A 17,351-nucleotide genomic window follows, 5' to 3' on the forward strand; every position below is an offset into this window, starting at 1 on the left:
CTGGGTTTTTGAAGTGAAGACAAGGTCACCGTCATGCTGCTCTGGGAGAGATAGACTTGTGTTAGAGCAAGGAACAGTTTTGCCAAACTCTGATAGCCTTGGTTGATTGGCGTTCAGTAGGATTCTGGGAGAATGGTCCAAATTGTATCCTGTTGGGTATGACACTGACCTGTCTGTGGCCAATCCTTGGAGTAATTGGTTTGAAAATAACTTCAGAAAAAACCAATCGTGTGACCAACATTTCTATTGTCCAGAATGGGAGGGATGAACAGTGGCTTTTCATGCCTGCCTGTGATAAACTGGTTTCTCTGCACAGGCAATGTGACCCTAATTTTCATTCCTGGCTTGGGGCGCGTAGTGGCAGGAAATGTTCATGTGAAAATGGCAGTATGTTTTTCAGATTTTCAGACTGGGGTGCCGGCTGGTTTGGGAATTGGGCTGAGAAACCCATGAAGAGCAAAAGGGGCTCCCTGGATAAAAACCAGGCTGGAGCTCCAGCACTGTGTCCTTAGTTTAAAAAAACTAAAATCTAAAAAATAGAAAACATCGTCCCTGCACTCACCTCCTCACTCTCCAACTGAACTGTGCCCCCTACCCATCATACTCTGTGTGACAATCTACCCAATTCCCATACTCTCTGTGCCACCTATACCAATCTACCCACCCAGGGTCCCTCATCCCCATGCCAATCTACCTAGCTACCATGGTTTCTTCCAGCTCTTGCACCACCCTACATCAAGCTTCTTATCTGCCTTGCCTCCCACCCCTATATACCATCCCCATGGCCCTTTATATCCCCTACCCAGCATCCTTTACCCTTCCCTGGCTATGCCAACTCACCTGTAAACCAGTATGAATATTAACCAAGAGAGATCCCGATTAAAAATGAAGTTATGGGGATATTTATAATGTCAGTATCTTTAAAAAGGTACAAAAAGCCGAATATACTAAAATTGCTTCAACTAATACAAACATTTTCTCAAGATCTTAATATCTAATATCAACAAACATCTCATAGAAGTGTTTAGTTCTTTATGTCAATATAAATTTCCATTCATAAGCAATTACAGCTGTTCGTCAATATGCAGCTCATTGTGAAAATGATTGTTTGGTAACCAGTCATACCACACAAGTCCATTAATGGTTTTATAAGAAAAGACAGTCTGAAATATCTATCACTGTTTGCTAACTCCACATTTCCTTTTCTGGTTTCTCAACAACTTGGCCAGTCTCAATGAGTTTGTGCACTTTTAATGCACAAGCATCCATTGTCACAATCCCAAAGGGTATCTTGCTTCCATCAAATGATCATTACCTCCACTAAAGGGGTTAATGGACCACTTTCAAAGGAATAGGACCTTATTTTTCCTCAAGCAGAGAAATATCAAACACTCTGCCTATCCTCATCTCTCACCCCTACACACTCCCCTTGGCCCACTTATACAATCCAATGTTCACTACCATCCCTATCACCCCTCATACTCTTATGCCAACTTAATGTCCGCTTCTACTCACCAGCCTTGCACTTGCCATGCCAACTTGTAACTTGGATGAATGCAGCTCCAACACCCTCAAGATGATCAACACCATGCAGGCAAAAGCAGCTTGCTTGATTGGCACTCCATTCACCCTCAATGAAAATTTGTTTCACCACCATACATGTACCATCTGCATGTTGCACTGCAGTAACTCACCCAGCAGCTTCAAAACCCATGAACTCCACAACCTGGAAGTACAGAGGTAGCAGGTTCATGGGAAAGCCAACACTTGCAAGTTCCCTTCCAAGCCATTCAACATTTAGAATTGAAACTACACCATTGTTCCTTTAGTGTTGCTGGGTCAAAATCTCTTCCTAACAGCATTTTGACTCTGACTATACCACTAGTTCAAGAAGGTAGCTCACTACTACCTTCTCAGTAGCAAGACCATAAGAAATAGAAGCAGCAGTAGGCCATTCAGCCCTTCAAGTCTGTTCTGCCATTCAATGCAATTGTGGCTGATCTGATAATCCTCAACTCCAATATTCTGCCTTTACTCTATAACCCTTCATTCGCCCACTGATTAAAAGCCTTCCTAGCTTAGCCTGGGTTATACTTAACAAGCAAGTCTTAACAGTCCTCTGTTGAAGAATTCCACAGATTCTCTACCCTCTGACAGAAGAAATTCCTGCTCATGTGTCTTAAATATGTGACCCCCTTATTCTGAGGTTACGTCCTGTGGTCCTAGACTCTCCCACAAGGGGAAGCAATCATTCTGCACCTCCTAAGAGCCTTGTCATATTTCAATAAAGTCATTTCTCATTCTTCTTTATTGCAACAACTACAGGCCCAATCTACTTAGCCCCTCCTCATAAAACAGTTCCCCCACACCTGATATCAGCAGAGTGAACCTTCCCTAGACTGTTTCCAATGCCAGTATATCTCTCCTTGGATAAGGGTCCTAAACTGTTTGCAGTATTCCAGCTGTGGTCTCATTGATGCCTTATACACTTTTAGCAAAACTGCCCAATGTTTATATTCCATTTCTCTTGAAAGAAAGGCCAATATTCCATTTGCTTCCCTTGCTATGTGCTCAACTTGGATACTAGCATTTTGTAATTTATGCACAAAGTCTGACAAGTACTGTAGTCTGCACTCTGTACAGTACTGTTGCTTTCTGCAGTCTTTCTCCATTTAAATAATATTGACCTCCTCTATTCTTCACGCCAAAGTATATAACCCCACACTTTCCCACATTATGTTCCATCTGCCAAGTTTTTGACCACTTGCTTAACCTGTCTATGTCCCTCCAGCAATTAGGAATAGGGAATAAATGCTGTCTAGACAGCAATGCTCACATTCTATGAGTGAATTTAAGAAAGCATAACAGACATAGGTACAACTTAGACAGACATTTCTCTTGTTGGATCAATATGTTTAATGCATCAACAAAGAAGTCTAATAGTGAATATCCGGACACATCCTATTGTGTTGACATTTTTCACTCATCTGTGCACTTACAAGCTACGTGTTTTATGACTGATTATAATGAACTCACTGAAGTCCACCTCAATAATGCTTTTACCTCGAACCCAACCATACTTCATTTGTACGCAACAGTTAGAACATTATTTTGTGTTTTTCTTTAAACTTTCCCTCAGATCATACCCCTGATTAATTCCATATAAGTGGGAGACATGTGGATGTGGATTTGGATGTGGGAGAACAGTTTGGACTGAAACCGGAACCTCCTCTAGGACCCCTCCCCAACTTAGCGAAAGCACTGTGTGTACACAACTTATCTACCACAAGGCCACAATTAAAATAACTCCTCATCCTCACTTTTGTCCATTCTGCCAAGTGTGAGAGTCACTGGAGGAAATCTAAATGCATAAGAATTAAACTGAGCTGCAGTGGATGATAAGAAATGTGAAAAGCTGGGAGGTTTAATTCGAGACTGCTTATACCTGTCCCCACTGACTTTGAAGCAGGAGAATAGGCAATGCAGGTTACTGGGTCCAAACGTTGATGATACATGCATAATGTGGATATTTCACCTACAGACATCATTCCACATTGGCTTCAACATATGGTTTAATGAGTTGACCATTTCATACACTGAACAATATAACATAGGATTACATCGGCTGAACTGTGCACAAGCTGGCGGCTGTAAAAATTAAGTGTGAAACAGATGCTGATACAATTTTCTTTACCCCAGATTATTTCTGTTTTCCAGATGTTTATGATCCCAGCAAAGTTGAGACTGTGTGAAAAGAAGGAGAGATGACAAGAGTGAAGAGATTCTGGGAGAATGTTATAGATTTTACACTGTGAGCTGCTTCACAAGACTCTCTTTCATCAAATGCAAACTCCTGGACTGCCTTCTGCACACACTGTTTATATTAATAAATACAATGATAAAATGCTGTATCACTGCCAGGAAGAAATTAGTCAGGCATTGAAACCACTATTAACCATCCAGTGTCTAAACCTGAACAGATAATACTGTTCATCACAAAGTACAGCCTTCTAAAACTGGTAGCTGCAATACTTGGTGCACATTGGCATATGGCACAAAATCACCTCTAATTTTCTATTTAATTACCATCTCATTCTGAGTTCAGAGAATGACTGATAAAATGCCACATTGGTGCAGTAAAGAGTTGTTCCTCTGAGTTTGGGTGTGAGGCAGAGTAGAGGGATTGAAATTCGCAATGCTCTGACCTAGGAATGCTTGATGCTACACTGGACATCTAAATTTAAGAAGTGTTCATTTCTCCAGAGGTAACACCAGTGCACATTTGATAAGCACAAAATTAAGAAATTTCAAGCATTCCACACTGAGCTCCCACACAGTCGATCTGACATCAAATGGCAATGTACAATGTGTTTTATTGGATTTCCTTCCTCTTTATTCAAGGCATTTGTAAATTCATAGGTTTACAACTTAATAACAAGTAATTATGTGGAATTATTTTATGAAAAACAGATGTTTCCAGATTATGAAATCCCCAGCCTAGATTTCCCAGAGTTGGTACAATTTAGGTTGGAATTGTCGGTGATTTTTAGACAGACTCAAGAAAAAATGGGTTGTGTGCACAGAGTTTTACCAGATTAGCATAGCTTCAGATGCAAATCAAGACAGATCCAGGAAGCCGACTGGGGATGGGAGAAAAATAAATGAAAAATAAGTGCATAAGTGAAATTTAAACCGATGTGTCAAAGTATAGTTACCAAAATTCAGAAAACCTCAACAGTATTGGGTCTAATGTCCTACCTTCCTTCGGACAAAGGAGCCTTCTCATGCAATAATTGTGCTACCAAAGCATGTCAGTCAAGAGTTGCTGATGTCAGCATCTGACTGGGTAGGCAAAGACTTGTCTGTGGGCACACCATTCTCTCCCAAGTAATGATTGGTAGTAGGGAGAGGTCATGTGGTCCTGTCAAGAGAAATCCATTAATATTGCTAAAAAAAATGAACAATGGCATGAAAACTCCAGAGTTTAAGTGCCTGCAAGCCAACAGTAAATAAATAAGTTGAGCATAAATGGGTAAATATATTTATGATATATCACAACCAAAATGTATTTGCCACAGGCCTTTAAATCCCTAATCACTGTGGTATAATTCCTTTGATATTGGTGAGCTGCTGTTTGACATGGATGCTCTTTAGAATCAATGGTCTTCCCACCTAAATGTTGGGAAACGCAGTGCAGGATAGACATCACCACGTCTCACTCAAGTTGATTAGCTGCATGAGGAACCTACTGAGATGAGGGGGGGCTCCAAAGCTGCTGATCTCCCCAGCAATAAATGATACTACAAGAGACCATATTCAGAGCTGCAGAGAGACAGAGCTCCCATCCATTTCCAACGACCAGGCACCCAAGTCATTACTCACATGGCCAAGAACAGAAACTCGAAAATAATTGACTATAATAATCTATGATTCTATATTTCTTACATTTCCTACAGCATTGCAAATTTTATTGAGATGTATGCAGAATTATGTGTATCTCAAATTAACATTAATTTTACATTCATTAAAGAACTTTTGATATGTATTTTTATTAGACATGAATTTAAATATTTCTGACATAAATTAATTGTGTATTCACTACAAATTCAATAAGCAGTGCACTCTGAAGTTTTTTTAAAAATCATTTTGTGCATGTGATTTTCAATAGAAAACCTTCCAGAGATGGACAATTCCATCCAAATTACATTCACAATGAACCATCCAGTGCCATTACGCTGCAAAAATTGTCGATGTATCAACCTGCCTTTTGTTTTTGTTTTGGAAAATTACGGACAGGCCACAAAATAACAGGGAAAGTAACAGTTACTCAGATCACCAAATCCATCAGCACTTTTTGCTTCCTTTCTTGGAGTTCTTTAGATCTGAGGTTGCTGTGAACTGCTGTTGCAACAGCTTGCAAGAATACAGCACCCCTGAGTAAGAAAAACATCCCAATGCACAGTATTAATTTTTAAACATAAGTGGAATGTAACCTTTTAATTGCTTGTTGGTGCCTTTCTGACTGACTATATATTAATGAAGAAATAGGCTCAAAGATTATTGCTGTAAATAAAAGTTATGGATATTTATTTTTAGCCTATACAGTATTATTAGAATGAAAGTAACAGCAAGATTTGGAATCTTAACGAACACAGTGAAGCAATAGTAGCTGCCTGAAAATCAATTGTTATTGACTTATAAATGATGTGGAGGACAAGGCTATTGTGGGTGAGCTATCCTTTCTTTTGCTGTGCTTCCAAGGGCTTGTTAAGGGTCTGTTGTAGCTTATGTGTTAAATGAAAGCCTACCACCATCTTAGCAGGACAGTGAGGATTGGGTAATAAATGCTGACCTTACTAGTTATGCCCAAATCCTAAGAATGCATTTATTTAAAAGTTTAATTGATATGTATGTAAATAATTACTGTCAGCCCAATGTTTGCATATGGCCTGTCTATCAAGTGTCAGACTGTACTTGGTAAAAGATGCCAAGGTAGTATATGCAAAGTAAACTGCTCAGTTAATACAACTGGATGCTTTTATCCAATCCTTGTTGTTTTCATCTGAAAAGCACAAGTGGCCAGTATTTACATTAAGATTTAATACCACAGAATAATTGTTTTTAAAAACCCTGAGATTCAATGTTCAGTTATCAGATTTTTGGTCCACTGTTTATGGGGTGATGGTAGGATTCAAGGATAGCTTTTATGCTTCTGTAAAACTAAGGACGCTATTCTTAGTTCAATCATATCATTACAATTAGAGAACATTATTAACTCTAACATAACATATGTGCTTCCTAAAGTTAACATATACATTATTTTTCTAACATTTAAAGAAATAACATAGAAAAAAGTAAACTATAATCTATGAAGTTGCATTTAAAATTTTAAGTGTGAGTTCTCTTTCTGAGCACACGGACACATAGTATTCAAAATATAATTAAAAATTAGCAGCAAGTTAAGGACGCTTACAGCTGATTTAATGTATAGAGATAAATTTAATACTTTATTGCATATATATGTACATAGTATGTATATGGGCAACAAATAAAATGGCTGAGAATAAGAGTTGAATTATATGCAGCATTAGCATTTCCAGATAAATGTTGGTATGGACCTTCCATTTGATTGGTTATTTCAAGTCCAACATATAGTCACTTTCATTGGGACTCAGGAGTGAGACTTTAACGGAATCCAGCTAATGATTACACAGCAAAGCTTTGGAAGTAAATTTAATGGGTTGGGTTCCAACTTATCAAAGGTGAACATTGTTACTTATTGTATTTTATCCCATTGATATTAATCCACTTTAGGAAGCATCACACTCCAGCCAATACAATTTGAATTTGGTGCATTACGTGTTTTGGCAATATTCCTTATTGATTACTTCAAATTGCTCCCACCACTACCATACTGAGACCTCTGACCAAACCACCTTTATGTTGTATATCTCCAGACACATTCCAATTACAAAAAAATGAAATCCACTATTGTGTTATAAACCATTTTATTACAATTAGAGTAGAGAAAATATAAATATTTTCCCGTTTGACTAAAATCCTAGCAACAACAGACAATTCACTGATTTCAGCACAAAGTCATATTTTGACATTAATGCCAAATAAAGACTGGAAACTTCGGCTCATAGGAGAGTCTTCTAACAGCTAATCCTCTGCCATTGACAAAAAAGTCACCTCAGTACTATATAATGCATGTTTTCGTTTTTGGTAAAGTTAACTTTCTAAGTAAATATTTTGTCTCTACCTTTGTGGAGCTAGCATCAATGTTAGTGGACTGATGGTCTGAAGTGATGGAAATGGTAGTCCTTTTCACTAAAGACAGGAATGAATTTGCATTTCAGTAACCCAGAAAAACACCCAATTAAAACACCTATTATTTTTGAAAACAAAAGCTGGTATATTATTTGTAATCATAAATATAAGACTGTATAGAACCCAAGAGGATGTGGATTTTCCATCTGTTTTCCCTTGAGGCTTGCCATTAACTTCTATTTATCAACTCAATGTAAATACTAATTCATAGTCTGTCTTGTGTATTCACCGGTGTATATTATTCCAGCTTACCACTGAATAAAGTACATGCATGAAGCTACTTTCAAACATCATTTGAGTTATTTTTCGATCTCTCCAATTTCTTCCCCTTTTTCTCACTTGCCGCCATACACGGCACTGCTGCCTCACAGCACCAGGGTCCCACGTTCGATTCCAGCCTTGGGTGACTGTCTGTGTGGAGTTTGCACATTCTCCCCGAGTCTGCATGGGTTTCCTTCAGGTGCTCCAGTTTTCTCCCATACTCCAAAGATGTGCATGCCAAATTGCCCACAGTGTTAGGTGCATTAGTCAGAGGGGAAATGGGTCTGGGTGGGTTACTCTTTGGAGGGTCGGTTTGGACTGGTTGGGCAAAAGGGCCTGTTTCCCTACTGTAGGGAATCTAATCTAATCTACATTCTCCTCCAACCAAGGGTAAACTTTAGTAGCTCAGTCAGCTGTTTGTCAAACTTGGAATTGTCAATTCAGACCTTGAAGTGGATAGAATAAGTATGCGTTTGAGGAAGTGAGGAATCAACAGAAGACTTCCAGAGCCCTCACTGTCAATGTCTTGACCTCAGGACGATAGAAACCCAGCACTGCGAGTGGGGTTGCTGTTAATCAAGAGAAGCATACAATTATATAGCACTTCTAATACAGTAAGTAATTACAAATTACTCAACAAAATCTTTACTGGGCACCATTTGACACTGGGCTACACATTTCTGTTAGGCAATCAGAAGCTGAATCAAGGATGTTTTTAAGGACTGTCTTGAAGAATGGGAAAGTGGTACAAAGCTTTAGAGAGTGAATTAAAACATTTAAGGCCAGAATGCTGAAAGTACTCTTAAGAACTGTAGTGAAATAGTATCTGAAGCTTGAGACATGAGTTCAAAGGTTTTTAAGCATGCAGTCTAAAAGGAAGAATTCAGATACAAAGTCATCACGTTAAATTACTTCACAGACATCCAGGTGCCTGTGAATGGTACAAGCTAATGCACATCAAGTGTAGATTCTACCAATATAACCTGAGCACCAAATCAAAATGACAGCTCAGATATTACAGCAAAACTTAGAAAAATACAATGATGAAGATCCTCAAAACAGTAAGACCAATTTAATGATTTTGGCCACTTTATTTTAGACCTGATTTTCCAATGGGAGACCTGGGTGGAACACAAGGTGGAACACTACTATTCACAGCACTGCCATATTATAGCACATTATGATGGTTCAGCCACACCACTGTTTTAAAGACATTGTGACAATTTGTATGTTGCATCAATATAAAACTTACCATCCAGTTCGACTACCAGAGAGCTCTTTCACTATTTGATGCTTATTTGCAAACTGCTGACTGTTCCTTCAGCTCTGCAATCATGTTAAACATTCCATCTGCAATCTAATGGTTAGTTGCCAGACTGAAGAGTGATGTCAAACCAGCAATAACATTCAGTAATGTCAACATTGTATTGATGTAGCACCTGTCACAAACTTAGAGTTCACAAAGCATTTGACAGTCAATGAACTGTTCAACTGAATGTGGAGAAGCCCGTGTTGGACTGGGGTGGACAAAGTCAGAAGTCAAACAAAACCAGATTATAGTTTAACAGATTTATTTGAAACCGTAGGCATTTAGAATGATGCTCCTTCATCAGGTGGAGTGTATAAAGCAGCAGTGCTCCAAAAGTTGGTGATTTCAAATGAACTTATTGGACTATAACCTGGTTTCATGTGATGTCTGATCTTGTTCAACTGAAGTCAGTGGGTGTAATTGACAGCCAATTTATGCACAGCAAGCTCCCAAAAACAGCAAGATGTTAATGACCAAATTATCTATTTTATTTATTTTGAGAGATCAATACTGACAATGCACTAGTAGGAATTCACTGCTCTCTTTCTTTTAAGTCATACCAGAAGAACTTTAATGCCCATCATGTAGAGTAGGCAAAATTTCATTTGAATGACTCATCTGAAATTTCATTATTAGTATGGCACTAAAGTAAGTTTTTTTGCCCAAGTCTATGGGATGAGATTTGAAACATAAACCTCTGATTCAGAGGTGACTGAGCTACTTTTCAGACTTAATATTTAAACAAACTGCTTCAGACTACAAATCCCTTAATTAACCAAGAAGCGATTTTGGTTCTCCCACTGTCTTATGTAGACAGGCTGAGAGAGGCACATCCCTTGACTTCTTAAGCAAATTTTTGAATATCTTTTCTTGGGAAAAGCCAGCTTGATGATATGTCACAAAGCAACTGCTCCAATATTGTTTGAAGCTCACACACACCATTTATTCAATAATGTAAGTTCCCACAGGCATCAAGTATCATCTTGTGTAAGTATATTTAGCTTACAACCAACAAGTATGGAAATGGAAATCATGTACACATATTTTTCTGATATAAGCATGAGACAGACTTGAACGGAACATTATTCAGGATCACTGAGACATCTAATGCAATAGAATCATCCCTTGGTACCATTAGAAACATTTACAGCTGCCCTTTGTAGCAGCAGCTTCTTGTCAATTCAATATTTAAAGAACTGGACAGATACAATTTGGGGAAGGTTGCACTCATAGAGTCATAGAGGTGTACAGCAGAGAAACAGACCCTTCAGTCCATGCTGACCCAAGATCCTAAATTAATCAAGTCCATTTGTCAGCATTTGGCATATATCCCTCTAAACCCTTCCTGCTCATATACCCATCCAGGTGCCTTTTAAATGCTATAACTGTACCAGCCTCCACTATTTCCTCTGGCAGCTCATTCCATACACTCACCACTCTCTGTATGAAAAGTTGGCCCTTGGGTCCCTTATAAATCTCTCTCCTCTAACCTTAAACCTGTACTCTGTAGTTTTGGACTCTGCCCACCTGGGGAAAAAGATCTTGTCTATTTACCTTATCCATGCCCCTCATGGTTTTATAAATGTCTATAAGGTCACCCATCAGCCACCGACTCTCCAGGAAAATAGCCTCAACTTGTTTAGCCTCACCCTATAGTTCAAAGCTTTCAACCCCAGCAACATCCTTGTAATTTCTTTTTTGAACCTTTTCAAGTTTAATAACATCTTTCCTACAGCAGGGACAGCACTCAGAAACCTTTATATTTTTAAGAAGCATTTTGTTCACAAGTTGATAAAGACCTATGTGTGCATCTCTTTAGATATTCTTGGAGCAATCAAAATTGGTGATGGTTCTATAATCATCAAATCCTTAATGTTAAGAGCATTCTATGCACACAAATTGTCAAGTTTCAGTGAAACTGTTCAAGGGTACCTAATGAATTTGAAGCACAATACAGCCAGCAAATGCATGTTTCGTTTACCTTGTAACTGGGCACAAGGAATAGGGAAGACAATTCAGAATGTGTTTCAGAAGGTAAGTGTGAGCATAAGATATGTCCCACAAAGCAGGACCAGCATGGCAAACCCTAAAGGGAAATGAGCCTTCCATCAGAACAATAAAAGATGAAGCTGGTTTCAACCTAAAACTTGTAATGTTTGCAAACTTACCAACTGACTTGCACCAACAGAATTCAATATCAGTGAAAAACTGGTGCAAGAAAAAGGAATCTACAATGAGGAAGATGCCGAAGTGCAAATGCTCCAAGAACCAGCTACTGGCCTGAACTTAAGAAGCTTGTATCAGAATGGGTCCTTGGCAAAGATTTCAGAGCAATAGCTAGTTGGTGCAACCCCTCTATGGAATGAAAATATCTAGTTTTGCAGCAGAAGACTAAGATCATTTAGAAACTTCCAATAGACACAAATTAGTGGCAAAATATCCAATTTCCAGCATTCACTATCACACAACATGAAAAACATAAGTATCCACTAAGTCACATTGTTAATACAGATGAAACACCTCTGAATGTCAATATGCTCAACACCCAAACTGTGGATGGAAATGTTTAATAATAATTCTAGTGAAAACACTGGACAAGATTTATGGTGCTACTCATATATATGGCTGACCAAATGACATTAAAGCTTCCAATAATTTTCAAACATAAATTCTTGCGAAAGTCATGTTTCCAGCAAGAGATTTTGTGCATGCCCATGATAATAGTTGGATGGGTGAGGATGGAGTGAAGTTGTGAATGGATAATGTGCGGTGTTAGTGTCCACGAGGTAATCCTTTGGATGTGTCAATCAAAAAGGCCACTCTTTATACCTGAATGGGTATATGAATAGGAAGGGTTTGGCAGGATATCGGCCAAATACTGTCAAACGAAATAGGTCAGATTGGGATGTCTGGTTGGTGTGGACTGATTGGACCAAAGGGTCTGTTTCCATGCATATGACTCATGATTTTATGACTCTCTGTTTCTATCAAATGGGATAGGTGAAACGTTGATGGGAGAAAAATCTTTCACAAATAGTGTGAGTAGACCATAAAACCATAAGATATAGAAGAAGAATTAAGCCATTTGGCCCCTCACGTCTGCTTCACTATGTAATCGTGGCTGATGTGTTTCTCAAGCCCATTGTCCTGCCTTCTTCCCATAATCCTTGATCCCCTTACTAATCTATCTATCTCTGTCTTAAATACACTCAATGACTTGACCTCCATAGCCTTCTGCAGCAAAGTTCCACAGATTCACAACTTGCTGGCTGAAGAAATTCCTCCTCATTCCAGTTCTAAAGAGTTTCTCCTTCACTCTGAGACTGTGTCTGGTCTCTCCACATCCAATCTATCCAGGCCTCTCTGTATGCGGTAAGTTTCAATCAGATCCCACCTCATTATTTTCATTGAGTACTGATCCAGTGTCCTCAATCACTTTTAATGTAACAAGCTCTTCATCCCAAGATCATTAATGGTGTGAAATTATCTCTAACAGGATGCTTTGCCTGCTGCAGCAATGTTTGTGTTTGCCTCGTGGCACCAGAAGAAATGGGTGTAACCATCCTGATATTGAAGATTGTGTCAAACATTTATTGCAACTAATGATTATGTACAAACATTACATTCCTCAGGCACAGGAATGTCTCGACCAATATTAGACTATTAGATTACAACAGAGTGTGCATAGTGGAGTGCATGTTTCAAGTGATCTGAGGAAAGATGAAGTGTGAGACCTTTATACTCTCAGGTCACATGCTAAGATACAATGATGAATATATCTCTTAAAGACATATTGACATACTGCCTGTTAGACAAAATATAACATTCCCCATTTTTTAAAGACTAAATCTTATCCCAAATAGATACAGCTGGTTGTTTATAGGCACACTATGTTAATTTGATAATTATGCAAACAAGTAAAATACAGTCCAAAAGATTAACATTTAATTTTTAATGTAATACTTAGAGGTTTGACAACTCATTCTGGTCTAGTGAGCATATATCTGTCTGAAAGGTACATGATGACTGTGTTGCATTTATTTCACAGTTTGGTTGTCTTCCCTCTGGTTGTTGTCACTCAACATCATAGCACTCAACAAGATATTCTTCTTCACTTTCTTTGTGCATGATTGGAATGCTATACACCAATCTGAGCTGCTTTATATTGCTTTGCATTTTAGCACCAAGATCAGTGACAACTTCATATAAAGCTGGTTGCATATTTTAGAAAAGAGTGTCTGAGTGTCTGAGCTAATATTAATCTAGTAAGTTACAACAAAATACCTCACTTCCACTGGTGTCTAATACTTCAAGTAATCACATGCCATGATACAGTGATGATATCATCACTGTGTCCCTTAAAACCATAATGTCAAATTACAAGCCCTTCTCTATAATAAGTAACATCGTTCAATAACAATGGCTACAATATTTATGAATTAACTATTTGTGTTTATGCCAATAATCAAAGCCAAAAATAGTTGTTATGTGCTAAAAAATATCACACTGTAAACATGTCCATTGAAGATATTTGATCTCAAAGGGTTAACCTCCTTCCCCAGCCGCTGCATGCACAGATTATTCTGGCATACTTGGCAAAGGAAACATGTCGAACATTTGGAATATAGAGTATGAGAAAGGTTGAGCCTGTGGTTTATTAACATCTATCAGAGGTCAACATTTATTTCACATTTTAAGAAGATTTGTTGCCGATGTTGGTAGATGTAAGGAGTTTTTTTCTGAACAGTCAAAAATTGCAGGTGGCTTTTTAATTTAAAGGCTTTCAAAGATCTATGTGTGCCAATTTATTGCTTTCATTAACATTCTTAGCACTTACTTCTTAATGTTTTCCTGATCATCTCCTCACATGATTGGTCATCTTTAAAAGCAGCTGCACACATGCTCATCTTGATGCATTATTCTTCTCTTCCTTATCCAGGTAAAGTTCATTCTTGGAACCATAAAAGATAGGAACAGGAGCAGTCTGTTCTGATCTTCACGCCTGTTCTAACATCCAAATAAATCAAAGATAATCTGTTTCTTAACTTTATCTACCTACATCTGTACTGAAATCCTTCAATCCTAGGTTTAACAATGCCTTGCTCTACCAGACCATGATAGAGGGCAATACCATGCACAAGATACCTGGGAAGGAATTGAACCAAGCCTCATCTTAGTTGAAGTTACTTGACCAATGCTGACACTGAACCCCTAACCATTCAACTACATGAGGAAAGCTGCCAGTGTCACAAGTCCTTTTTTTCCAGAAGTACAGGCCATTCTGCCATAATGCACGTTCCATCAGCGCAAACTGGCTATACGTGATTGGCAAATTGTGGACGTTGTTTGGACAGGTATAGCGATCTTCTATTAGCGATCTTCTACAGCACGATTTTCTATAGTGCAAGATTGCAGAAGAACACAACTGTTGCGTTATAGCAAAACGACTTGTAGTCCTGAAATGGGAATCTAGATTTACTTTAAGAAAATTATAGTATGACTTGTATTAAGTGCCATTCCAATCATTCTGATATGTTTTTATTTAAATGCTCTTTCATCTCAACATGTTTTTGAAATTGCAACATGCAAGTAATCTTCTGCTCTCATCTTGCACTGCATGCAGTTGTTAGTAACTATTTTTAAATTCTTCCATTACTACCAGCATTGTAAAAACAAGTGACAGTATGTCCTCTTTTTAAAGCATTGTTATCTTATACTGGTTCATGTCATCCATCCCATGCCTCTGTACATAAGCGTCTGGTTGATCCTTGTGTCATCAAAATCTTTTGTAAACAATCCTGTTCTTTCATCACATGTGCTCATTTTATTTAACATTTTAAAAATTATTATTAGGCCCATAATCCCATGAGTCTAAGGGAATCACTGGGAATTCTCGAACACTCCATCATAGAGATATGGGATTCACTTCCAATTTCACACATAATGCCCAGGATCTCATCCACCCTCTGCAGGTCCTGTAAAATGCCAGAGATGTAGCAAAATGATGGTGGAAACAATCAGGGGGATGTTGGGCATTTTCCTGGATATTTAGAGAGGCAGCTATTGAGTCATAGAGTCATAGAGATGTACAGCGTGGAAACAGACCCTTCGCTCCAACCCGTCCATGCCAACCAGATATCCAAACCCAATCTAGTCCCACCTGCCAGCACCTAGCCCATATCCCTCCAAACCCTTCCTAATCCTCCAACCCTGGCAACATCCTTGTAAATCTTTTTGAACCCTTTCAAGCATCACAACATCTTTCCGATAGGAAGGAGACCAGAATTGAACGCAATATTCCAACAATGGCCTAACCAATGTCCTGTACAGCTGCAACATGACCTCCCAACTCCTGTACTCAATACTCTGACCAATAAAAGAAAGCATACCAAACGCCTTCTTCACTATCCTATCTACCTGCGACTCCACTTTCAAAGATTATGAATCTGCACTCCAAGGTCTCTTTGTTCAGCAACACTCCCTAGGACTTTAACAGTCATTTGGCATTCCTGCCTGCCTTTTACTGGTGGTAAAGTGCCTAGGGAGACTATCAGCTACATTGAGATGGCTGCCTAGCACCTCCCTCCTTAACACTCTTCAATGGCCTATGGTGGAGAGTTCCTGACAGCCCAGACACACTTGAGTATTTCTGAACCATTGCTAATAGGTCAATGCCTCTGTCTTGGGGGTGTGCCCACCCAGCCTCAGCATGTTATGGAAAATTCCACCTGGCCCTTCAGAGACATCACAACATGGAGGCAGACTCAGTTTTCTCCTCATGGTCTCAGTATCAGCCACCTGCACTAGTACACGAGATTGGGGCAGTGGGAACTCAGAGGCAAGAGGTACTCTGGTAAAATTCCAGTAATGCTGAAGTTAGTAATCTAATCCAATCTTCATCTGATCTTATTCAGCCCTCAGGACCTTCCATGTGGAGGGGGATATGTTTGGGGACAGGGAGGACTTTTATTAAGACAGACGGTGGCAGGTGGGGACACAAGTACCTTCTCACCTGCCCCTCAAATAAAGCCCTGATAAGAGGGCCCATAGACAGCCTTCCAATGCTACTGCCAGTTGAAGCCCTATCTATATCCCTTTGCAGTCTCTCCGCATTCTCCTCAATCTAATTTTCCTACCTTCTTTTGTAGCATCACCAAACCTGGCTACAATGCTTTCTGTCTCTTAGAACATAGAATATAGAACATAGGACAATACAGCACAGAACAGGCCCTTCGGCCCACGATGTTGTGCCGAACATTTGTCCTAGCTTAAGCACCCATCCATGTACCTATCCAATTGCCGCTTAAAGGTCACCAAAGATTCTGACTCTGCCACTCCCACAGGCAGCGCATTCCATGCCCCCACCACTCTCTCGGTAAAGAGTGAAGGGGGATAAACTGAGAGAGGATAGAAAGGGGAGCGACTGACTGAGCGGGAGATGAAGAGATGTTAGATGAGGGTGAAGTTAGATAGATCAGAAGACCGCATTAGAGTTGATCAGTATGCACAGACAGAAGTTAGAAGTTTTATTTAGAATTTCCTCTGGACTGCAAGCCTTTTGTCTAGGCGCCATATCCTGTGAGCACAATGATGATACTGGCTGTCATCCCAGATCATTTATTTTCAATACTGCCACAGAGTTGTTTATTGACAGCTAAACAGAACCCATTAGGCCAATAGATTGGTTTCATGGAGAAAGCTGAATTTCCAAGCGCAGCAGGAAATGATAACTACCCACGATATTGTGTGAGAAGCTGGGCCAGAGAATCTCAGTGAGAGGGATCACTGACAGAGGGGAAATCATCATCTCAGCTGTGGGTCAAATAATGATTGATAAAGTTTACACACCACTTCCCTAGTTTTGTAATCCACATTTCAATTTATATAGCTCAGTTTCAGGAGTGCATTTTAAGAACCTTATCTCTTTATACTTTGCATATATTGGTAT

At 39.1% G+C, this 17,351-nt stretch overlaps 1 protein-coding gene across 7 annotated transcripts in view; it reads left to right on the forward strand.

The window, feature by feature from the left end:
* Positions 1-8,109, forward strand: part of jcada (junctional cadherin 5 associated a) — a 233,742-nt gene extending 225,633 nt beyond the window's left edge. For all 7 annotated transcript variants that reach the window (XM_043690569.1, XM_043690567.1, XM_043690574.1 and 4 more), the window contains one exon: positions 3,718-8,109. In XM_043690569.1, the coding sequence (XP_043546504.1) occupies positions 3,718-3,752 (35 nt within the window). In that variant the 3' untranslated portion in view covers positions 3,753-8,109. The remainder of the gene's footprint in view (positions 1-3,717) is intronic.
* Positions 8,110-17,351: the final 9,242 nt, after the last annotated feature.

This window comes from Chiloscyllium plagiosum, chromosome 5 (assembly GCF_004010195.1).
Source record: "Chiloscyllium plagiosum isolate BGI_BamShark_2017 chromosome 5, ASM401019v2, whole genome shotgun sequence".
Lineage (NCBI taxonomy): Eukaryota > Metazoa > Chordata > Chondrichthyes > Orectolobiformes > Hemiscylliidae > Chiloscyllium > Chiloscyllium plagiosum.